Source organism: Alligator sinensis, unplaced genomic scaffold (assembly GCF_000455745.1).
Source record: "Alligator sinensis unplaced genomic scaffold, ASM45574v1 scaffold583_1, whole genome shotgun sequence".
NCBI classification, from domain to species: domain Eukaryota; kingdom Metazoa; phylum Chordata; order Crocodylia; family Alligatoridae; genus Alligator; species Alligator sinensis.
In genome coordinates this window covers 2,018,837-2,044,416 of record NW_005841983.1, presented here as the reverse complement: position 1 = coordinate 2,044,416, position 25,580 = coordinate 2,018,837, and the positions used below count along the sequence as shown (strand labels likewise).

At 43.0% G+C, this 25,580-nt stretch overlaps 1 protein-coding gene across 3 annotated transcripts in view; it reads left to right on the top strand.

The window, feature by feature from the left end:
* Positions 1-25,580, top strand: part of NHS (NHS actin remodeling regulator) — a 120,351-nt gene that overhangs the window by 8,529 nt on the left and 86,242 nt on the right. Inside the window, exon 1 of one of the 3 annotated variants that reach the window (XM_025201100.1) lies at positions 25,166-25,211. The exons of the other annotated variants lie outside the window; for them this stretch is intronic. Within the exon in view, the coding sequence (XP_025056885.1) occupies positions 25,190-25,211 (22 nt within the window). The 5' untranslated portion in view covers positions 25,166-25,189. Of the gene's footprint in view, positions 1-25,165; positions 25,212-25,580 lie in introns of those variants that run through there. 3 annotated transcript variants of the gene reach the window in all.

Sequence of the window (25,580 nt, the reverse complement as noted above, 5' to 3'; positions counted from 1 at the left end):
CCCGCCTCACCACATTTCATAGTAGCTGCAGGGTTGCTTTAACTAAAGCTCATTTGACAAGGTTTAGTTAAAGCACCCCCGCAGCCATTTTGAAATGGGGGGAAGGGGGCTTAATACACGTGCCAGGAAGGTGACACTGGAGTGTTCTAATACAAATATGGAGCAGACTCGACTAATCAAGTCTGCTCTGATGCGTTCTAATTAGAATGCGAACAAACACATCTACAGGCAGCCTTATTTTTCTCTTGTGGATCCAATTTTTTGGCATCTTGAGTATAGACAAATGACACACCTCAGATTTTACTCCCAGAGTAAGATTTTATGAGTGTCCAGAACAGATATGCAACCAGCTCACCTGAGGTAGTTGTCTGCAAGTAAGTGTACTTACTGCACCTCACCATTAAGTGGAGGCCTCTGGTAAGAACCTCTTTGAACTGAGCTAAACTAAACTGAAGCTCTGGGATGAAACTAGCTAGAGCTGCAGACATAGGATTGATGCACCAGGGTAGGGTATGCCATTATACAGGTGTTCCTCACTTTTTGAGGGGTAATTTTACCTTGGAAGTGACTGACACCAGTGTAAGGTTGCACATTGTATGTCTGCTCCACTTTACCCTACAGTAAAGTCAAATTAGTCCAGAATAAGGGTCTTGTGTATCCTTCAGCTTCATTGTAAAGTGATACAGTGACAGACTTCCTTATTTCATATTAACAGCTGTATTCCGGGTTCAGATGCTCTCCCATGTGGGTAGAGTGAACCCGTCTTGGCTAATTAAGATAAAACACTGTTGTCTCCCAGAGGCCGTTATTCTATTCTATGGAAGAAGTTGGGAGTAATCTAGTTGTTGTCAGTATGGCATGCAATTTGATGAAAATAAAACACTAACATGAAAGTATTTGATGAGTGCTGTGCTGTATGGAAAAGACACTGCATATGAGAAGGTGAGATTAAAATCAGTGATTTGTACTAATCTTGAGTTTAGTTCTGATGCTAGTACTCCTGATTATAAAAGTTGATAGGCTACTCAGTTGTCATGTCACCAATGCCATGCTCACAGCATTCAGAGCCTGATCCACTACCACCTTGTGACTCTTAGTTAAATGTTAAACAATGGATTACAAACCATAACGGTAGCTTCTTTTCTGACATGCTTATGATTCTAATAATTAATAGTAAATTGTTCTCTAATAAAATGTTCAATTCTGCCAAAACATTCAGGGCCTGCATAACATAAAAGCAAATATAATATAGAAAGGACATGATAAATGCTACCTTCAAAATATAAAAATGAAGGGTATCTTGTTTTAAAAAAATAGAAAGGGAGTTTGGAGAGGAAGATTATGGTCCAGATCTTCAGCTGTTAGAAGCTAGTAGCTTGGCAGAAAGAAATAACTCATACCTGTCTATAAAGTCTGAAGCTTGAAAGCAATTTCTCAGTGATGTAATAGCTCCAGTGGAACTGTGTCACTCCATATCAGCAGAGGAGCTGTCCCAGCAACATGCAATAAGTGTTTCTAAACTATTTAGAATAATAGTTCTAAAGGAACTCTCTAAAGGGAAAGACTGTGGGATAGCTGCAAGGGTGGGGAGAGCAGGTTTCATATTTGGGGCTCATCGCACCTAAAGTGCAGTTGTTCACCAAGAGCAGACGCAGTGGTGGAATCCTAAACAATGGAGCAGGTCCAGTGTCCGGACCCATCATACTAAATAGCCATGGACAGCATTGTTCTTTGAAAAACAGCAATGAAGGTAGAAAGCGTCCTTCTTTTATAAGTAGCCAACATCAAGAATGCAGTAACAAGTGGAATAGATTACTGAAGTATTTGTAGTCACTAGTCACCATCCATCTTCTAAATTTGGGTCAAACATATGGCTCGTGGACTTCTTACAAGCTGAACAACCCACCCCTGGATCCAAGCCACAAAGCTTGTTGCTACAGCTGTATCAATGTGGGCCAGCATGCAGCAGGTTAATGCTATCATTACTTGTCATCACTCATTATCCACTGATGAATGTCTGGTTTTCAGTCGCTGTTGGCAACTAACATAGGTGTCAGTCAGTAATGGGAAAAGTGGGAGTGAGGGGGAGCAGTGCTAATGCCCTGGGTGCTGGCTATTCTGGCAAAGTAGCTATGGCAGCCACAGTGGGAGACCTTGCAGGCCATAGCCACCCCTCGGCTATGGCACAGCCTGCCATCCCACCCCACCCCCCCACCACCCATAAGTTTGGCACCTCTGTAATGATGGAAGTAATAATTTTGAGGTGCTTTCTAACAGGAGAGTGAAGGAGTTGGGAATTGGGAGATGGTCCCTGAGTTAGGGAGCAGCTAACTAGTTCAAGAGAGAGTCAGGGTTTGCAGAGTTTGCCTACTGTTTCACATTAAATTTGTAGTTTAGTTCTTCTAGAGAGAGAGGCAATCTAGTGACAGGTGATGAGGAAGAGGCTGAAGTACCCAATGCCTTTTTTACCTCGGTCTTCACAGACAAGGTCAGCTCCCAGACTACTGCATATAGCAGCACAGTGTGGGGAGAAGGTGAGCAGCCATCTGTAGTGAAAGAACAGGTTAGGGACTATTTAGAAAAGCTGGATGTGTACAAGTCCATGAGGCCACATGCAATGGATCTGAGGGTGCTGAGGGAGTTGGCTGACGTGATTGCAGAGCTGCTGGCCATTATCTTTGAAAACTCATGGTGATCAGGAGAGGTCCCAGACAAATAGAAAAGGGCAAATATAGTGCCATGTTTAAGAAAGGGAAGAAGGAGAATCTAGGAACCTACAGACCAGTCAGCCTCAATTTAGTCCTCAGAAAAATCATGGAGCAGGCCCTCAAGGAATCCATTTCTAAGCACTTGTAGGAGAAGGTGATTAGGAACAGTCAGCATGGATTCACCAGGGGCAAGTCATGCCTGATCAACCTGATTGCCTTCTATGATGAGATGACTGGTTCTGTGGATGCAGGGAGACCAGTCGATGTGGTATACCATGATTTTAGCAAGGGTATTCCTGCCCAGAGGAGCATTCTATCTTTTTACTCTTCTGTGAAATATGAAACATCATAACCAGAAGGAGATATGACTACATCCTGTTTGCCACCAAACAACTTTGAGGTATACAGACTATTCCAACTTTTCTCTGAGCCCAACCTGCATAAAATGAACTGTTCCAAACAGGAGATTTTACCGCACCTTCAACTTTCTTATGAAATATGAACTTTCATTTCTATCTAAGAGAACTTTTACAATTTTATCTCCTATGCCCGATGAAGGGTGTTTGTCTGATGAAAGCTTGCACTTAAAGAAATTTTTTTTGCAAAAATCTAGTTGGTCTAATAAAAGATATCACCTGTACCACAAATTCTGATTCCTTTTGATTTTAGCAAGGCTTTTGATATGGTCTCCCACAACGTTCTCGCAGGCAAGCTAAGGAAGTATGGGCTGGATGAATGGACTGTAAGTGACACCAAGCTGTGTGGAGTGGTAGATAGCTGGAGGGTAGGGCTAAGATTCAGGGTGACGACCAGTTGGAGATTATTCTATCTAAAAGTCCTGCACTTAGGACAGAAAAATCCCATGCATCAATACAGGCTGGGGACCATCTGGCTGGGTAACAGCTCTGCAGAAAAGGACCTGGGGGTTACAGTGGACAATAAACTGAATATGAGCCAACACTGTGTCCTTGTTGCCAAGAAGGCTAACAGCATATTGAGTTGTATTAGTAGGAACATTGCCAGCAGATTGAGGAAAGTAATTTTCCCTTCTATTCTGCACTGGTGAGGCCACACCTGGAGTACAAGTGTCCAGTTTTGCCCTCCCACCCCACCCCTATAGAAGGGATGTGGGCAAGTTGAAGAGAGTCCAGCGGAGGGCAAGAAAAATGGTTTGGGGGCTGGGGCACATGACTTCTGAGAAGAGGCTAAGTGAACTGGGCTTATTTAGTCTGGAGAAGAGAAGACTTGAGAGGGGGATTTGATAGCAGCCTTTTAACTTCCTCAAGTGGGGTTCCAAAGAGGATGACGCTACACTGTTCTCAGTGGTGGCAGATGACAGAACAAGGAGCAATGGTCTCAAGTTGCAACAAGGAAGTTTAGGTTGGATATTAGGAAAACTTTCTAACTAGGAAGGTGGTGAAACACTGGAAAGGTTCCCTAGTGAGGTGGGGAATCTCCATCCTTGGAGGGTTTTAAGGCCCAGCTTGACAAAGCCCTGGCTGGAATGATCTAGTTGGGGATGGTCCTGCTTTGAGCAGGGGGTTGGACTAGATGACCTCCTGAGGTCCCTTCCAACCCTAATTTTCTATCATTCTATGATTCTCATTTCACTTATGCCTGTGTTTGTTAAACCTGGTGATCACTACATTGTGCCAGATATGGCAAATGAGACAGAACTTGAAAAAAATGCAATTCAACCTGAAGAAGTTGGAACCTGAGAGCAAGTGGAGCAACACAGCTGTGTGGAAGGACAAGCATCACTGTAAGTGATCTATCTGCACAGTTCTAGTTTAAGGACAGTTGGTCATGGAAGTGTTGCAACCTCCACTTGCTCTTCTACTGTTGGGCAATATAGCAGAGGAACTGTAGGGCATTCAGCCAAAGGTTTGAGTGGTACCTAGCATACCCAGCCACAGGGGCAAAAGAAAAAATCTGACAAAGTCAGATCATCTGTAATCTTGCATATTGTAGCAGGGGAGGCAGGAGCCCTGACTGTTTATAACATCTTTACCTTCACAGAAGGCCAAAATATGCAGTTAAGTGTAATATTGTGACTAAATTTGAAGAGTACTACAGGCCAGAAAAGAATGAAACCCTTGAAAGACAAAGAATTGTTATGTGCAGATAAACAGAACAAAGTATAGATGAATATGTTATTGAACTAAAGAGGTGGAGCAAGAACCATGCTTTTGCGAACTTGACAGAATCTCTGGGTAAAGATAGGATTATTTGTGGCATTGCAGACACTGCATTACAAGAAAAGTTATTGCATGAGGAAGTGTGTGAGGGAGACTTATCCCTAGAGAAGACTGTCCAATGTGCAGGGCAACAGAAACTACAAAGGCCCAGGCTGCAGAGCTGAATGTATCAACAGAGATCATCCATACAGTAGGCATGAAAGAATGTGGCCAGAAAAAGCCACCTCAAAGGATGGGATTTTCCAATGGCAAGAGCCCTTCTCACAGGGTGGAATTATCCATTGGTAAGGAGCCCTATAGGAGGGACAGCTCACAAGCAGACATGCAATAAATATGGAACGGCAACATGACCCCAACACTGTGCTGCACTTGGAAAGCTTTGTTTTGCCTGTAGCAAGAGGAACAACTTTGCCAGATGCTGCAGATCCCAAACACAAAAAACTTTAAGTGCCCACAGTTGAGAGCATACCAGGAGAACTGTATACAGATCAAGTAAAGAATCAAGAAAAGAAAGAGACTGTATTTTGCCAGTGGAAGTGCAAGGAACAATGGGTGCTTATACGTCAGCGCAGAGCCTGCTCCAACATGCTGGAAATCCAGCACGTCACAGCAGACTCAATTAATTGAGTCTGCTGGATCGTGGCAATTACTGCGTTCCAGCAGTCTCCTGTATCTTGTGGATCAGCATCCCCATGCTTAAAAATGGTGGTTGGTGTGCTTGAGCTAGAGCTTGTCGACCGAGCTTTAGTTCAAGCGTGTCCCCCACCCCCCATTTTTCAGTGCAGGGATGCTGATACACAAGATGCAGTGGTGCTTTAATTAGAGTGGCTCTCAAATCTTTTTCAAGGCCAGATCAGTTCCAGAATCAATTGGGCAAAGCTCAATACTCAAGTTCCAAAACTTGACTGAGCAGAGCTCAGTTGTCAAAACTGTGTGGCTGTGCCACTGGACAAGTATCCTCCCTCCCAGACCCATCTGTCTGGGGCTTCAGATACTTCCCACATCCAGGCAGGCATCCTATGTGCAAGCCCCAAGACCAGAGGCTTTGGGGTTCAGATGTCCCCGTCTCCCTTAAGCTTAGCCAAAAGGCTGCCAGTGCAAGGGGGATGCATTGCTAGCATCCAAAATAAAAACAGAACATACAAACTCCCATTGATTGTGGTACCTCAGGAGGTGACACAAATTTTGGGTTTGGCAGCTTATGAAAAGCTGAATCTCAATTCACAAATGCACAATTTTTAAGTAAATTGGATGTCAACTGATGATTTTGGCAGCTAATGCCCAGTGAGGAAAGCTCTAAATTATTTTGTGGTCCCTTCCGACTCTATGGATCTATGTATCCATGTACATCTGATACTCCTTTTGGAAGATACAGATTTCTGCATCTATGTTTTGGTATTGCCTGTGCTCCTGAAGTATATCATAAAGTCATACACATGATCTATGAGCATATTCCTAGTGTGGACACTTCTACGAATGATACTATCATCTGCAGCTTCACCAAAGAAGAACATGATATCAGGCTTTGGGAAGTGCTAGAGGCTGCTAGAGCTGCAAATTTGAAACTGAATAGAGCAAAGTGCATGCTGGGTGTCACTGAACTGACTTTTTTTAGAGGATATTATCTCTTCCAAGGGAGTGAAACCCAGTGATCACTACAACTTCTGTCCTAAATCATGGATAAACCTACTCATTAAAAGCATCTTCAACATCCTGGAAACCTCATCTGCAAGATGAGGATGTTCCTGTTTTGAGCAAGGGGTTGGACTAGCTGACCTCCTGAGGTCCTTTCTAACCCTAATTTTCTATGATTGTAAACCAGTTCCACATTTAGATTACATTATGCTTTATCTGATTTTCCACATAGAGACTGGTTAACAAGTGGCATGCCCTTATGATGTGAAGCTGTAACATAGTACGTTGACCCAATGAAACAAGGACTCCAGTATCACAATATAGCTTTCTTGGAAGAAGACTTTATCAATTAGCATGTAACTATCATTCATTTGTCACATTAGGGCATATTTTGATACATCAGATCAATCTAAGTCTACCACTTCCTGGTCCATACATTTTGAAAATATGTGTTACATACTAATTGACAAAGTCTTCTTCCATAATCAATGTAGAGGTTGTGGTTTTAGTTTAAAAACAGATGAAAAACTAGAGGTCACCTAGATTCAGCTCTAGTGGCTAGAGACTGCAGCTGAGGGATATGGTAGGCAATAATCATGCATATGTTAAACAATGGTTCCTTTTTGAAGAAGGTGTTATTCTCAGCAGATGTGACAGACAAAAGGAAGGGAAAATGGAAAGCTAAGGCACACATAGGCCAAGGCTGCAATTTCCAAAGGGATTTAGGTGTACAGTGCTAGTTTTGTACAGTAGCCTAGTGGTTAAAGCACTCACCTGGTAAGTGAGGGATGTATGTTCTTGGTCTTCAGCAGGCTGAGGGAATTCAGAGACCAGAGCTTCTGACTTCTCCCCACTAGGGGAATGCCCTCTTCACTACGCTACAGTCAGTCTTCCTCTTGTTTGATTTTTCTGGCCCATGAATCTTGCATTTCTTTCTACACAGTAGGTCAGCTTTAGCAGGAGAGATAGTGAATGCTATTCCCTTCCCCCCCATCCCTGACTACTCTATCAAGTAGAGATGAGGGCATTTTCCTCATTAGGTGGCAGATGAGCATTTGAACTCCCTTGAGCTGAGAGAAGGTAAACCCCAGGGCACTATCTTTCTTATTGACAAGGAGGCTAAGTCACTTCAAGTCATCTTTGTAGGGTACACCTTTTGTATTTTTATTTTCTTATGTCTTCTGTGCTTCCTTCTGGAGGGACATGCACATGCATTTTGAATATACTTCTCCTATGTCTTACACTAACTGTGTGGCTGTCCTGGGTCATTTGTTCTGCTGTTTAAGGAAATGGCTGTGTGGAATAAAAGTCATGTGAAACACAGAGGGAGAAAAATCTGCAAACTGATATAAAATGTACATGATCAAGTGCTGCAGATATTTAAGTAGTTGAGTCTGGTGTCTCCCAGAAGGTCATAGAAGTCATAGAGAATAGGGCAGGAAGGAACCTCCCTTCCTAGAGGTCATCTAGTCCAATCCCCTGCCAGAGGCAGGATTTTCCCTATCCAAACCATCCCATACAACCATAATCTAAACTCTACATAAGACTACTCTTAACCCTGACACAACATAGTCCTAGCAGCCTAATCTACCACAGGTAAAGCAGAGGAACCATGGCAGCCAATGTCCTGCTTCTATAAAATGTTAATCAATATACACTCAAAAGTTCCTGAGTAGGGAGTCACAACACCTGCTACAGAGGAAGGCACCCCTCCCCCACCCCCCCAGTCCATATCAATCTGACTATGGGATAAAATTCCTTCCTGACCCCAAATGTGGCTATCTGTCTGATCTTGAGTGGAGGGATAAGACCCTCTAGCCAGGAACTTCTGGCTTTGCTCCTAGCAGGAGAATTGTCATGTCCCAGTTGAAGTCCCCAGCCACAGCTGTAGCCAACACTCAATGCCTCTGGGGAGGCTTAAAAACACCCTGACACATGTAGCAGAAAAAAAGGGAAGGGGGTGGGGGTGGGAGCAACCAGCAAAGCCAAGAAGCATAGGAAATATCTATGGTAGAAAATAGGCATAGCTACACCTAGGCCCTCCCCAACCAGTGACTGGCCAGCCTCTTCTTGAACATCTCCAGCGATGGAGAGCCCACAGCTTCCCTAAGCAGTCTATTCCATAGCCTCACGACTCCCACAGTGAAGAAGGTTTTTCAGACCTCCAATCTAAATTTACTTTGCAACTTCCAGCCATTGGTTTACATCCTCCTCTCTGCAGCAAGAGAGAAAAGGTGCTTTCCCTCTTGTTTATGGCAGCCCTTCAAGTATTTGAAGACTGCTATCATGTCCCCTCTTAAACACCTTTTCCACAAGCTGAACACATCTAGCTCCTTTCTTCATATTACTTGCCTTCCAAGCCCTCAGTCATCTTTGTTGCCTGCCTTTGGACCCTCTATAACTTTTCAACATCCTTTTCAAAATATGGAGCCCAGGACTGCATACAATACTCCAGATGAGACCTAACCAATGCTGAGTAAAGAGGCACTATCACCATCTACTGATTCAGCCCAAAACCTCACTGACCTTCTGTGTGGCTGCATCATGCTGCAAACTAATATTGTGTCTGTGGTCTACCAAGACTCCCAAGTCCTTTTCCATAGAGCTGGCATCCAGCCAGATGTCCCCCATTTTGTATTTGTGTTTTGGATTATTCCTCTGGAGGTGTAGTACTTTGTATTTGTTGGTATTGAACTTCATTCTGTTAGCTCTAGCCCAACTTCCCATTCCGTCAAGATCCTTCTGAATTACACTCGCATCTTCTAGCATGTTCATAGTACTTTCCAGTTCGTGTCACCTGGAAACTTTCTCAAGAAGCTTTCTATGCCAGCATCCAAATTGTTAATAAGCATGTTGAATAGAACCAGGCCCTGGACAGACCTCTGTGGAACTCCACTCAAAACCTCTTGCCATTCTGGCATGGACCTGTTAATAATTACTTTTGCTTATAGCTATTGAGGCAGTTATCTATACACCTTGTAGCAGTTTTATTCAACCCTTTGCCTTGCAAGTGGAAAAGATTATGTGCTGAATTTTTGAAGTAATAGGAAGGGCCTGATACCAGGGCCTATAATCTGACTGTCTACTGGTCTGCTAAACAAACTGAGGAAATTAGGGAGCTGCAGTAGAGGAGAAAAATAAAATTGAATGTATAAGCCTAGGATCAGTAGCTTGTAATTTTATTTCTTCTGAGGTTTGTAATGAACAGGGATCCTGGTTTTCTCTGATAAAAAAATCCCAAATTATCTGATAAACATAGCAAATTCTCTGATAACCCCTCCCCCCAAAATCTGTCATTAAAATAATGAAATGCCACTGTATATATAGGTATCAATTGAACACAATGTTTTATTGATATGTTTACAATTTTAAAGGAATTTCGAACTTAAAGTGCCTCGATCACTATAATAAAATAAATTCAAAATACCTATAAATACCTATACATTTTTATATTTGATTTTGGGTTTTTTGTCATGGAAAATCAGAGCTCCTTCTGCCTCCTTATCTCACAGAATGTGGGCCCAGACCCCTCACTCCCAAGCCACAGCCTTCCAGCCCTGTTGGTGCCCTTCACCCCCCCCTGGCCCCGCAATCCTGCTGGTACTCCCCACCCACAGCCCTCTGCCCCCACAGCCTCACCAGAGGGAGCCCCAGCTGCCAGAGCTATGGGGCCAGGGACCCAAGTCTGCAGCCCCCTACCCCCCACAGCAGTGCCCAAGCCCTGGCTGCCACTCATGGGAGGTGGCAGAACCCTTCTCTGGGTTTGCCCACCCCAAATGTCTTTTCCCTGTAGGACCCAAGGGCCCAATGACTCACTGTCCCTCAGGTGGCGGTGGTCAGGGCGCAGCTTGATGGGGTCTCTTCTGCTGGAGCACCCCTCCAGGCCTCTGGGTTCCTCTCCACCCTATGCCCTGCTCTGGGCACCGAGGGCTCAGCTCCTCTCTGCTTCTGCACCATCACTGCTGGCCTCTGGGTGCTGGGTCTCACGCTGCAGCACTACTATTTCCACGTGCCCTGGCTTTGGCACCAAGGGCTCTTTTAGTACAGGCCAGACCCTTCAGGCTCCGTCTGTCCGTGCTTATGCCGGGTGGCTAGCCCAAGTTGCCTCCGCTGCTCCCTGGCTCCCAAGGCCCTTGCCCTGTGCACTGTCCCATGCACCGTGTGGCCTGCTGGCCCTGTCGGGGTTGCAGGCTCAAGTCGCCGCTTACAGCTCCCAAAGCCTGGGCTTTGTGCATCGAACTGCGCACCGTGATGGACCCGACCAGTCTCACACTGCTCCCAGAGCCAGGTCTGCAGACCGTCTCTGTGCGCTGTCAACAGCTTGAGCAGTATCGTGCTGCTCCCAAGGCTGCTCCTCCAGTGGCACCTTCAGGAGCCTTGGGCCTACTGCCAAATGGGGGAGAGCTCCCCAGCTTTTCTTGGCTCCGCTCTTCTTGAGTCCCCCGCTGCGTCCTCCTTTGTGCTGGGCACGCAGCTCCTTTTATACGCTCCAGGGCTCTGCCCCTGAAGTCTTCCAGGCCTGACAGTGTTGCAGTCTTCAGTCAGGGGTTTAGGTTGTAGCCGTGTTGGTCTAAGGATATAGGCAGACAAGGTTCCTTGGGTGAATTTGATATCTTTTATTAGACCAACCCAAATGGTTGGAGAATAATTATTAAGCAAGCTTTCGGGTTCAAAAACCCTTCGTCAGGCTCAGGAAGCTGCAGCAGTTGGTGTGTGCTCTTCCTGGATGGAATGAAAAGTAAACAAGCCAGGAGCTGGGCTGAGCTGGGGAGTCAGTTGCCAGGCAGATTGTAATGTATCAAAAATCCAATGTCTATGTTTAGTCCCTGATCTCTAGTATCCAGCAGGTTGATGAAAAGGAGCTCATAGGCTCGTCTCTGGGATGTGTTGTGTAAATTTCCCTTGAGGATCAGGACTGAGAGATTGGAGAGAGAGTGGCCCTCCTGTGAGAAATGTGCCCCCACCGGTAGTTGGGTGTTTCTGTCTTTGATGGATTTCCGGTGTGCATTCATTCTGGTGCGCAGTTGTTGTCTGGTCTCTCCTACATATCTTCCATCAGGGCATTTGGTGCATTGGATGAGGTATATTACATTCCTGGAGGTGCAGCTGTAAGATCCTGGGATGCTGATGGCTCTGTTGTGGGGTGTAGTAATAGTGGGGGTGGTGGAGATGTGGGGGCAGGTTTTGCATTTCTTGTCATGGCACGGTCTGGATCCTTTTGGTGTGTTCTGGGGTTGAGGAAGTTTGCTTCTGGTGATGAGGTTGGCGAGGTTCGGTGCTTGTCTGAAGGCTAGGATGGGTGGCTCTGGGAAGATCTTTTTAAGAATAGGGTCTTTTTCTAATATGGGTTGCAGTCTTCAGTCAGGTCTGGGGGAGCTCTTCTCCCCCTCCCCTCAGGAAAGGGGTGTGACTTTATTTCTCTTGCTGCCTCCTGATTGGTGGATGGGCTCCACCAATCAAAACAGCAGGATCTCAAGCCTGGGACTCAACCCAAGCTCTGAAAGGTAAGCCTGTTACAGGGGGAAATAATTCTCTTTTTATAACCTGGATTTAACTTATTTCATTTTTCTATTTCAAAGTCATGCTAGGGCATGCAGGATGGGGCCACTCTTAACTTCTGTGTGGCCATACTCATTAGCAAAGGAAGAAAATCTGTAGGACTAAATGGAATCAGTGGGGAAAAACCAAATGAAATGGCTTTTGCACTGTGTGAGCTAATTACTGTCTGCCTAGTTGTCAGCACAAGATGTGCAAGGATGGTGCCGTGACCAGAGAGGTTTACTAAAAGGCAAAGTAGTCACAGGGTATAAAAAGGCGCACAAATTACACTGAGTTCAAAGCGGAGAGGATTACCACATGTCAGTTGCCCCATGGTAACTGTTTTGTGCGTCTATCCCTATGCTCAGTAAGCAGAAGCTACGATTCAGGAGTAAGCCAAACAAATTGTTTATGTCACTTAACTGCCTTTCGGGCTTGGTCCTAAGGGACAAAGAAGTGCCATGATGCTTTGTTTGCCTTTCCTGCTGTCCTCAAGATTTTTTTTTTAATTTCTATTTGAATTAAATTGTACTGCTGTTACTGGAAATGACTTTTTTATTACCTATAAGATTAACTTACACAGTATTCCAATAAATTTCAGGCCTATCTTGAGAAACTCCAGATAGATAGCTAACCTGTGATCTTTCCCTTCCTGCTGTTCGTGAAGTCATATATTGGCCTTGTAAATATATTCATTCCCTTTTAATGATTGATCTATAACAAGGTTCACTATTATACTTAGTGCCATTACGAATCTCAGAAGAATGTTACAGGCCATTTCTGTCTCTCTCTTATACCATGGTGTTCAACTCAAGTTGTCCTTTCTCTCAAGCACCAGAAGGCCCCAGGACCTAATTGTTGTGTCTGTGATTTTGTGATTTGTCTGTGGATTGTGTTTATTGTTTGTTTTATTTCAATGCATTTTGCTCTCCCCTTTGGTTATTATATGTTCCTTTCTTCCTCTCCCACAAAGACTAATGGAAGAGAAAAAGTGTGACTCTTCTCCCATTGCACCCTCAGCAGTAAGGGGAGTTAATCACTTAGGCAAGTGACCTCCCTTGCCTAGGCAATGGTACAGGCCTCAGAATGATATTTAACTTTTGTAGCAACTATACAGCCATTTGACAGACAAAGAAAAAAAATTATCCATCTCCCTTTTCTCGTGCTTTCTGTCTCCCTCTCCCTCTCTCTCATTCACATATTGCATGCACATATTGAAGTGCTTTTCCTTTCAACCCATCTTCAGTGTAGAAGGAAAATTTTTATAATAGGTGTTGAATTTTCCGCACTGAACCGGTATCTCAGTTCCCATTATTTCCCATTATTCAGATTGTTCACATTACTTCATCAAATATCAGTAGTTTTGTCTGTTTAAAAACAGTAAGCTGAAGTTTTCCCTCTCTACTACATTATCAAGGTTTACTGCAGTCTCCCACAATGCTGAATTTGGCTCTTTGGAGGATTTCTCATTGTTTCCTTTGAGGTCACATCCCATGGGTATAGACCTGCTGCTCTAGCACCTGTTTTGCTTCTGACATAGAACCAGTTCATTACAAATATATAACTATTAAAGGAATTAGTCAATGTCTGCCACCTCCACGTGCCAGCACTACATTAAGAACATAGGACTAGAATTTAGAAAGGCCTTTTGGACTATTGAGTCCAGGCATTCTGTTCACAGGTGACCAGTTCTCCAAAAGGTTCCACACTAAAATTTATAACCTACTTTTTTTGCACACAACAACTGCAAACCACCCTATAAAAATTCCTATAACATGCCACAGGAAAAGAGCACAAGAGACGATATATATTATCCCTTACCAGAAAAAGTAGAATGAAAGAGAAACATACACCTATGGGTTTTTTTACTTCCTGCTTCAGTGTATGCTATGACCCTGAGTCAGTGTCCATTTCCAGCTGCTGTGGCTATTTGGCATTATATATCACTGTGGTTCTCAAGTTTTTTAGACTCAAGGCACCCCTCGGAAAAGCCAGCTCTTGACCTTCACCTGTTTCTTGACTATGGAAAAAATAATGGAGTAGTTATTCTGTTGCAAGGAACCTAGAAAGTCCACAGCAGGTCAGAATGGTTTTGACACTGTGGATTTCTATTTGGAATCTCTGGACCCATCCCCAAATGCAAAGGCATACATTTCCAGGGTCATAAAAAGCAGCAAGACACATTTGTGCTGCTGTGTTGTGCCCCAGGGCATGCCCCTGCACGGGCACTCCAGTGTACACCAAATTGTCCCGGGTGAAGAGGAGGAGGAAGCCTTACCTGCGGTCCTGGGGGCCTCCTGGAGCAGCAGCAGTACCAATCAAGCTGCACAGAGCCTAGCTCTGGATGGCTAGATTCCATTTCTGATAACGTACGCTGCTGCCACATGCACCACACCATTTTTGTGGCCCCCCTTTTTTTTTTTTGATACCTGAACATCCCAGTATCAAATTTTGGCACCATGCTGCAAATTTGCAGTGCAGCACACAGTTGCATGTTCACTGCATGCGGTTTATGGCTCTGCAAACCACACATGCACGCTCATCTAGACACTTCCTCTGGGTTCATCTTGGGAATCAAGTATAGGTATTTGCACACCCAACAGTACTAATATGCATGGCACCCAACAGTACACTTAAAAGGATCTTGTGGTACGCAGGCTGCTGCAGCACCCTTGTTAAGAAGCACTGCTCCAGTACAGTTACAGGTACTAAAGGTGATTGGAACGTAACCCTTCTGCTGTAGATGTTTTTCTAAATTAACACGTAATAGCCCTTGAACACAAATGTAGGCAGGGCAATTCTTACTTATTTAAATTCTTAGTTAGCTGATGAAAGTGTGGGAAGATGTAGAGAAATAAATATGAGATTCCCATGATCACTTTAAATTCCCTGCTTATTACAAGGAATTGGGGTGGCCCTCTTGGGGCCACATATGACAAACTCACTCTGGAATGATTCCATTTTGATTCTATTTTTGTGGTCATTGCTTTGGAGGTCGCTAAGCCTTTTTAGGCTGGTGTTTCCCAGGAGATCCATAATGACACTGCCTTGAATTTTGGGAATCACACTGAGTATGCAAGAGTGTTATATCCTGAAATACATGAACAGGAAAATAATGTGTAGTGCTCTAATGTGTATTACATCTCAAGATGCTATTCTGACAAGACAGATGTGCAGACAGCAGATGTAATTTGTGAGTGAAATGTAGCATAAACATCTTCAGGGTTTAACTTGATAACAAAAAAACAAGACAATGCTAGAAGAATATTTCTGAAACTCAAACTACTCTGATACCATGTTTTAGGGCTATCTTAATTATTAGCTAAGTAGCAATATTTTGCACCAAACCAATCAGTACATTCAGCAGTACAGTCAAAACTTCCATTTAGTACTTTGTATTATGAGTACTGAAATACAATAAAATAAATCATAAAAAAATGTATAATACTGGGAAATTGGGAAAGATTAACAGATCAGACACAGTAACTTGTGGCTTTAGTTGGCACTCTTGTGGATGAGCTTTACCATTGCCTTTTGTGTGTGTGGGACCAAGGCCTAGCTATAGAAGTGAGCGGAGAGAGAGAACTTCATGGAGGTGTTGCTTATGCAGTTTATTTTTGTGCTGACTCGAGGACAGCTTAAGGAACGAACCCTGGAAGCCCTATTAAAATGTGTATGGGAGGGATCCACTTCTACATTAAAAGAAAAAAGACAAGATAATCCCTCCAAAACCTAATCTCCTTCTCAGAAAGTAAAGTGGGTGAGGGTTTCTTGGGGGGTGATGGGAGGAGAGGCGGGGAGAGAGAGCAACCTTTTCTCCTTCCTTCCCTTCTCTCTATCCATTCGCCTCCTCCCCACTTTCTTTATAATGACTCGTGCTGATATAGCAACAGTTGCTATGGCTAACTCTTCCGTCTTCACAGGTTGAGTGCTTTCCCCTCTGGCGTCAGAGTTGTGAAACATTAAAATAATATAGCTATACTTATTTTGGACAAGTAACATTTCGAGTGTTGTACTTTTTAGTGTCGGTTGAACCTTGGTTCCTCAAAATATACGTAGCAGCCAACTTCATCTGAAACCTTCAACAACAAATCCCTCGCCTATTTTGGTAGCTTTAACTACTGTGGTCATTATCACTGGAAAAGCCTATAAGCATTGAAACAATGCAGTTTTCACTCAACATTTTCAAATATGTTTCCCATGTTAGAAATTATCTGTGTTGAAGACAAAGCAAATTAAAGAGAAGAGGGAAAAATATATTTTAAAAGCAGCTTTGGAAGCTGCCTGCTTTGAGCTTGCATACAAGATGGCTGCCACTGTCATTAAAAGCTTCAAAATTACAATATAAAGGCATAAAATGTATAGCATTGGTTAAATCCAGTTTGGCATTCTCTCTGTGAAGCTACATTTCAAGCTTTTCTTTTTTACTAGGAAAGAACTGAATATACTTGTTTTTTGGGGGATTTTTTGTTGCAGAATGGGTAAGATTCGGGGACAGCAGTCTCAAGGGTGAATAGCACAGAGGTTTGAAATGTTAATAAGTCTTCTGGGAAATGGTTTAGGACTTGATTCTGTTCCTGTCAAAACAGATGGAAAAAAGAACATCTCCAACTGACCTGATGGTGTGGGATCAAGACCTTTGTGGATGCAAGCAGGAAAAATATATATCCAAAATACATATTCACCCAAAACATCACATGGATCTCATGATGTATCATATGGCTTTGAAACCTGAGCTGCATGTGCACCACCAGTGACCGCTGCCATTCTCCCTACCAGCTCTCTCTCCCAGTCCACTCTCCTGCTCTGCTGAGTCTTACCTCTCCTTCCCCATTCCAGCTGAGTCTGCCACCTTCTTTCCTTTTTAGATTTTTTTTCTTGGCAGCTGCTTTATCCATTTCTTGCTCTCCCTGTTCTCCATCATCACCTTCAATACAGCTTATGCCCCTGTCCGTACAGTCCTTCCTTTAACTCTCATTATGGCTTTTGGGGCTCTTGCCCATCTTCTCCTGTCGTCTCCACTTTGTTTCACTGCTTCTATCCTCAGTTTTTACCTATGTACAATTCATCATCCAAAATAAGGTGGCCAATCATGTGTCACCTCTAATTTATTTACATAATGCACTCTTACTGGTTGTATTAACTCTGTAGGAGGGGAGGCTACAGACCTAGAAACAGACAGACCTAAAGACATCTTCAAGGTCAGCCGTGCACTACAGAAACACTTATTCAAAAAGCCTAGTTACTACACAGCTATAGTGCTCTTCAGTGACACCATGTACATCAGAACTGATGGAGAAACAGCAGTCTTTCACTAGAGGTTCATTAATTCAGATTTCCAAAATTACAGTATATATGACATATAATTGTTCATAACAAAAATCCTTGTTGCAGCAAGCAGAAGAGTTGTATTTCATAAGTGTGATGTCAGGAGACAGTCTGGTTCAGAGCCATTCTGGCTTGGAAATGTGAATTTTTAAATATGAAAAAAATGCAAGACATTGCATACAGCATTTATAGAATTGAACTCAAAGGTTTGAGCAAAATTGAAATATGAGACAGTGTTGCAACTTTAAAGGAGGGTGTTTCATGCATACACCATGAGTGCGAGTGTGTAATTCTGGAGACATACATGTTCCTACGCATGTACACTCAGGAAATAAAGCTTCCAGAAAAACATATGAGACTAAGGTATAATTCTATCAAGGAATTCTGCTATCTACTCTTGTGACATGTCATAAGATGTATCCCTTTTGTACTGTTACCTAGTTCTTATTTATTTTAATAAGGCATACATTCTTTTTCCTTTGAAATACCATGTTTATGTTCCATATTGTGAAATATTTCTCTCTACCCTAGCATGGTAAGATAGGAGTTGAGCTGTCTAGGGGATTCCCTTTTTAATGGAAGATACGTATCTCAGTCCCTTTGAAACTGCTTAGAAAATCTCAATCATGGATACTAATGTGATTTTTGTTATTATCACTTTCTCAAGGGAGATTTTCTAGTGAGTCCCAGGTGCTATTTTCTCCAATTTCAACAAGCATCTACAATATGCTTTATGTTGCTTGTGACAAAGCAATGCCCATGTTATGTGGATAGTAACTTGAAGAATAGCTCAGGATGCATTCATTACCAAACAGAAAGTACTTTTGAGATAGGAAAGTACTTTTCAGGATAATAATGCTATCTAGCATTACTCCTCCTCACCTGCTCTTACTCTGATACTCCCACCCTTCTGTACTCAGAGTACTCAGGACTGTTTTTCTGTATTGAAAGTGGTTATTTTAAAAACTCTTGTCTCCCTTCCTTTCCTTATCTCGGCAACAAAGTTCCCCCTATTGCTTTACTATGAACAGTATAGCATGGATCATTGTGTACAACAAGGATGTCAAAAATATGGCCTGTGGGCTGGATCCAGCCTGTGGAGCCCCATCATCCAGGCCACAGCGCTGGCTTTGGGTCTCAAGTTGACATACATACCACCTATGGTGCACACCAGACTAGCCCCATACACAGGACTCAGGGCGTGTGGCATGCATGGCACCTACTCGGGGGCGCCCACTGCATCTGGCACTTGTTCAGGGCCAGTCCTGGACTCTTCTCCCATGCTGGATCACCTGCAGCACCTGCTGTGTTTGGTCTGGGATGTGAGCTGTACATGGCCAATCTGGGATGAGTGCCATACATGGTGCCCACTTCAGCCAGTTCATAGCAGGTGCTGCATGCAGCACAGGTCCTGTACTGGCCAGAGCGGGCACTGAATGCAGCATGTGGGGAGAGCGTAGGGGTCTGATCCAGCCCAGGGGAACAGCCCTGCAACATTCATACAGCCAATTGCCTGGTCCCGTGCCACTCATCCGGCCTGCAGAACCAGATGAGTTTGACACATTTGGTGTGCAATAACAAATATAAAACACAAAATATGAATACTTGGGAACTGAGAAGTTTAAGAGAAAGAGATTCCTATGAACTCTTTAGTTCCTTCGTTAATAATTGTGTAGAGCTGTTGAGGCTACAGTTGGGTAGAATTGTTTCAAATCAAGTTTGAAATCAGGGAGAGTCAAAGACTAAATCAAGCAAAAGACAAGTGGTAGGTATGCTAGAGCTGTTCTCTTAAAGGCCTTAAAAGCTTTAAAAGACTGTTGAAAGTAAGGCAGATCTTTCCAAGGTGCCCAGTGTGAAGATTTCAAAATTAGAAAGATGTGTGTAACAGTCACACTGGTAGCTGCATTTTGGATGAATTGCCTCTTGTGGTAACCTGAGTATGCAAGCTGCATAGAATATACATGGGAAATTAGAATAATCTTAGATTCTTCTTCAGGTCCCTTCCCTCCTCTCCCCTCTGTTCTTTTTTTCTCTTCCTGTTCTCACCTTCTTTTCATTCCAGCATCGCCTATTGAAGGAGCCAGCTGGGCACTGGCAGTCAATGGGGCTTAGCTAAATAAGGGCTTCAGAGTTTCATTCCATAGTACCAATTTCTTTTGCAGACTTTAAAGGCTGAATAGTGGAATAATTTTGGATGTCCCAATAACTTTCTCTATCCCCCCAGAGGTGGGAATAGGAGCCAGAGCTAATCTGTGTGTGAAGCACCATTCAGACAGGTGGAACGAAGGGGAAATAAATATAATTAAAAGATTGCAACCAGGATGTATCCCTGAGCTTGCTTCTGATGTACACTTTGTACATTGTCCCATCCCACTATCTTCTTGCCAATAACTGGTCCCATTTCAATCACTCCTGACCTGAGGAAGCAGCTATCGAGTGATTAAGGACCTCAGGATTTGTCCCTGTGAGAGGGTTGTGTTGGGGAGAGAAGAACTTGGATGGGAGGAGAGAAGAAAAGAGGCTTAAAAAGAAATAATTAGCTAAAGAAGCATCTTTTAGTGTGGAATTAACACATTAAGTTTTTGCTACGAGCAAGAGGTGGTAAAAGAGTTATACGGACCTGACTCTTTTGTGTTCATATGGGTGTAACTGAGCAGCATTTGGCTTGGCATAATGTGCTGTGATTTAATTTTTCTTTGGGAATTTGAACGTCATCTGCTAATCTTCATGTATTTTGGGCCAGGTTGTCAAAAGAACTCAGCACCCAACTGCTGTTCTGACACTAATGACTAATGGCTGAATGATTATCATTTTTTAAAAATGTCACCCCTGAAGGACTGCAGAAAAAATCTTGTGACTGTCTGATCCTAAAATCTCAAACTTTTATACAATGTAATATCCATTTATTTTACTTTCTTTTTTAGATAAGGTGGGGTGGAACACAGAAAGAAAACCTGAAGCTTCCTCCATGAAGCTTTGAAATTCAAATCTCACTGAGGTGAACAGAGCGAGGACAGGCTTGGTTCTTACTTGGACTGCCACTATTATTTGACTGAAGGCTTGCGGTTTTTTTGCAGGGGTCAGTTAGGAAAGCAGCAGGAAATATTATGTCAGTTTATATTGTCTTTGGAATAAAAAATTAATTGTCAGTATTTTATAAGAAAGCTGTAGAAGGCTCTTTAAAAAGGCAGATTGTACTTTCTTAAACCGGCCATGGTTTTTTGTTCTTAATGCTAAGGTCAGATATAAATGGTGGTGGATTTTGATGAGCAAAGTTCAGTGAGACTCTTTCATGGTAATTATCTAAGCTAATCACCCTTGAAGATCTTGATCACTGAATGAAAACAGGGGTCTCATCCCAGTCACAAGAGATTGTAGAAACAAGAAAAAAGTAACATGACAGTGTAGTTCAGGTGACTGGCTTTGCTCAGGGAAGGGTTAGCACTGGAACAAAGAGGATACTGCAAGACTCAATTTAAACTTATTTGCTAAATAGTGTGAGAAGTTTATGCCGTATGGAGCAAATTCTACCTCATTTGTACCTAAGAAACTCCAGACTAACTATACAGAAAGTGAGCCAGAACTGCTAAGTGGAGCTCATTTTATGCATTAATTTTCATTTAATTCATCCAAACATATGATGCAAGGAAATGACCTGCATTCACCAAAGTGTAAATATCAGTTAACATCAATATTATAGGGTAGGCGATGGAAGGGCTGGACTCGGGGAAACAAGACTTGATGGCTCGTTCTGTTCAAAGGGATTTCCTCGCTCTTTGATCCGGAATTTCAGAACTCTTTGTACTAGTTCATCAATTAATCATATGTTTGTGGTTTTCTTTTCCCTCACAAATCCTGGTTCTTATTTGTCTGTATTTCTTATAAGTATTGTCTTGTTTGTTTTCTACAAAGAAATCTCACAATTAGGAAAGAACATGTAACTTTTTTTGTTTGACAGTCATATCGGCTGGCATTCCCCTGATTTCAGATTAAATGCTTGTTATTGGTGTCACTTAGAAGAACCAAAACAAAATGAGGAAGGGGTCTTCAAAGGTCTCTTACGTGGATAAAGTACTTCTTTTTTTTGCTGAGATTAACATGTGCATACACACACACACTTTAGATTCCCAATTCATTACTAGAACATGAAGAGAAGGCTGAGGGGGGATCTAGTGGCCTGTTACAAACTAGTCAGGGGGGACCAGCAGGCATCGGGGGAGTCCCTGTTCCCCCGAGCACTCCCAGGAGTGACAAGAAATAACGGTCACAAGCTGGCAGAGGGTAGATTCAGACTAGATATCAGGAGGCACTACTTTACTGTCAGGGCGGCTAGGACCTGGAACCAACTTCCAAGAGAAGTGGTGCTGGCTCCTACCCTGGGGGTCTTTAAGAGGAGGTTAGACGAACACCTTGCTGGGGTCATATGACAACAGTACTTTTTCCTGCCATGGCAGGGGGTCGGACTTGATGATCTGCTCAGGTCCCTTCCGACCCTACCAACTATGAAACTATGTGCATATATATAATATCAGAAATCCAAAGTAAGTGCTGAATTGCGAAGAACCCTAGGAAGAGAAAGCAATCATAACCAAAATTCATTTATATTATGAGGGGAATTCAGACATTTCTCTGGCAAATTCACATATCTTTCCTTTCTTTCTACTTTGATAAACATGAAATATATTATCTGTATTATGCTATATTACTAATACTGCTAAATGTAGATAAAATACCTAATCACTAATTAATGTACTATACAGAACAGAACTGCATGAATGTGTGTCAGACTAACCCCTTCGATATTGGTTTGGAAGTTCAATTTAAAATCTCCAAATTATATTCCATTTATGCTTCTACTAGGATCTCCCTCCCTGTCATCTCAGAAACCTTGCCTGCTGCACTCTCAAAGAAGATAAAAGATGATGGGAGATACAAGGAAGATGCCCTTGATTCTCCTTCAAGACAATAATTCAGTGGTCCTGAATTTGCTAAAAGATTAAAACTTTCTGCCAAAGAGTATGTTCAGGCATAGTTCTTGACTCTCTTCCCCCTCCCCTGTATAAACATGATCTACTCTAGTTTGCAAAGTATATCAAATTTCCAACCCATGCTCATTCATGAAGCAAATGTTTTGCTGATACAGCTATATACTTGTGTGTAGCTGTTAGGAGGCCAAAACAACAAGGGATTACAAGGTTTTATGAGTCAAGCCTGGAAACGAGCTCTATTATTGGCTCTAGCACAGATACCTTTGGGACCTCAAGGCCCAGAGCTGTATCTTGGATGGTGTTAGTGGTGCAGCTGCACAAGGAGCAGAGCTGCTAGGGGTGTGGTTATGCTAGGTCCCTACAGAAGCAGTGTAGCCATGGTACGGTGCATGAGCCAGTTAACTCTGCTTTTCAGCTTTCCTGTAGCACTGCACTACCATGGCCATACTGCTTCTGGTTGGGGAGCTAGCATGCTTGACATGGACACTAAGCCCAGGGGTTGCTTTGAGCATGTTCTCTGTGGACATGCTAATTACTTCTTCAGAGAGAGGCATGCCCTGCCAGTGGGGATGTCCTGTGGACAGGGTGTGCCTTGCTATGGTTAGGAGGGCACAGCTATTTGATAATACAGCTGTGCTCTCAGCAAATCCCTTCCCTTTCCTTCCCTTTGCCTCAGTTTCACCACCTATAAAGTATAAAATATGTCCATATTTCATAGGGGTGTTGAGAATTTCTGTTCATCAATATTTTTAAAATTCTTTAGGATCTCTGATGGGAGGCACTATCTGCATGCAAAGTATTACCATTATATAATATATATGTACCCCTATATTGCAGATTAGATTTATGCTTGTAAAATACGTCAGTGGTTGTCAAACTTTTTTCGTTTGCGGACCCCTAAAAAATTTTAAACAGAGGTGCAAACCCCTTTGGAAATGTCAAATGGGGGTGTGGACCCCTTTGAATTATAAGTGTGGGTGTTCTCATACTAATGATTGATGAAAGTAATCTTTTGCAGACCCCTTAGACATAGTCTGGTTGAAAACTACTGAACTTAGTCATCCCTAATTAACATACTATTGATGGTGTGTATGTACATACACATATATGCATCTGTATATTTCTACATATAAACAGAGATGCATGTATGTGTATGAATTGCACAGATAAATCTGCGTAGGTACTGAAATCTAGTATCAAGTTCATTCCCAGCTGAGTATTTTTATGCACATATGGTAATGTTGGCAATCTACAATGCACAGATCCAGACTGTAGATGTATATATTATGTACAGTACATAATAGTTATACATAAACATATGCACAGACTTCTCTTCCCTGCCAATACTGTAGCTGCTGCTCTTGCTGCTGCTGCTGCCGCCTCAGCCTCTGCTGCTGTTAGCATGAGAGTGCATGAGAGAGGATGCAGAACCAAGTAGCTGCCGTCCATTAGGCCAGTGGGGCTTCCCCAAGGATGTTGTGTGGTGCCTACTGGCCATATCGGGGATGGGCAACACTCAATACAAGCTCCAAGGCTATCCAAGAAGAAAATACAAAGGTATGAAAAACAGGGATGTGGGTGCCCTTAGCAACAAACAGCCAGGCTGAGCAGCAGGCCTGCTTTGTGGCTGGCCTTCTGCTTTGCTGCTGAGGTTGTGGCTATAGTCAGGGAGCTGCAGCTACTGCAGCTGTGAGTCAGAGGTGAAATTATTTTTAGAAGATTCCCTTTAGAAATATTTAGAGTGAAGATCTTTAGAGAGCAGAGGAGTATTTGGAGTGGTTGTGCTATTTACTAGCAAGCTGGATTCTTTGCACCAGCTTTGTCTGCATTTTGCTGCAGCATCCTTCTCAACAGATAGGTAAGAGATATAAAAGCAGTTACAAGGTGAATTAGATAGACCACTGGAATGGTTGGGATGTATCTATGCACTGTCCGGCCCGGGTTCTTACAGGACATAGCTGGTTGCGATGGAAGCGAACCTGATTTCAGAATAGCAGTTCTGTTTCCTGCTCTGCAGCAAATACAGGGTTATTACATTCAAATGACATTGTGTAAGGCCAGAGGTATTTGTATAAGGAGCTACTACATAGGCTCAGACTTCAGCATCACTTTGGTCCTCTAGATGACCTCATCCCAGGTAGCTCCTAGTCAGATTTTTTTTTCCTGCTGTAGTAGAGGTAGAGTCAAGTTCTGATGATGTCACATTCCTGGGAAGGGTTTGGGGGGCGGGGGAAGATAGATTGCAGTCCTAATGCAACAAGGATACAGCAAACCACCAGGCAGGGTCATCTCCTTTATGGAAGAAGTGGGGGAAAGACAGACTCCCCAAAGAGTTTGTGTCTTTCAGCATTACTTCAGAAGTGAAGACTGCCTGCCTCTGTGGAACCTGCCTTTGAATGAAGCTGGTTTTGTAATGTTACACATCAGGAGGGTAGAACTATTATGGTTTTGAGAGAGAGAATGTTTTAATTATTTTTAAAGTAAATTTGCTGGGGGGCCGGGGCCACTACTGTAAGAGAAGCTAGAGAAAGGCACCTGCTGTCTGTCTTGCACTGACACACAAATTGGCATGGTCAACTGCAGAAGCCAGACCTCGGATGGGACTGGTTAAGTGACCAATGCAGGGGTGAGAGTAGCAGCTTCAGCTTTTTTAGCAAGTGAATGGGGAGGGGGGGAGGAGGGGAGAATCAGCAGTGATGTCATTTTTAACTAATTCCTCACACAGCTGGTGAGTGAAGTTACAGGAAAAACCTGCAATCCCAGAATGATTCTCAGCATTACCAGGAGATTCTAAATGACTGAAAGTCCCTACAATGGTAATTCATTTTTATTCCTATACAGATCAGGTTTGCTAGACCTTTATTTTAGGTCAAGCAAAGGGCATATATAAATATATATACAGTGTGTGTATGTATATACATATATATATATATATATATATTTCCCCCCCTCTGTACTGTGAGGTTTTGATTTCAGTGTTTGCCTGTTGTTTTTCAAATGCCTTGCAGTTTATTTGAAGTTTCGTCTTGGTAGTAGTGGATTTTTATCTGTTGTATGAATCCTTGTTATTGTATGAAAGAGTTCAGTATGCAGCATTTATGCTACTAGTCAGGAATTTAGATGTCGAGGCTGCCAAGCACAGAGCTTGCTGCAAGGGAAATGTACTTTTCAAAACACAGGTGGAA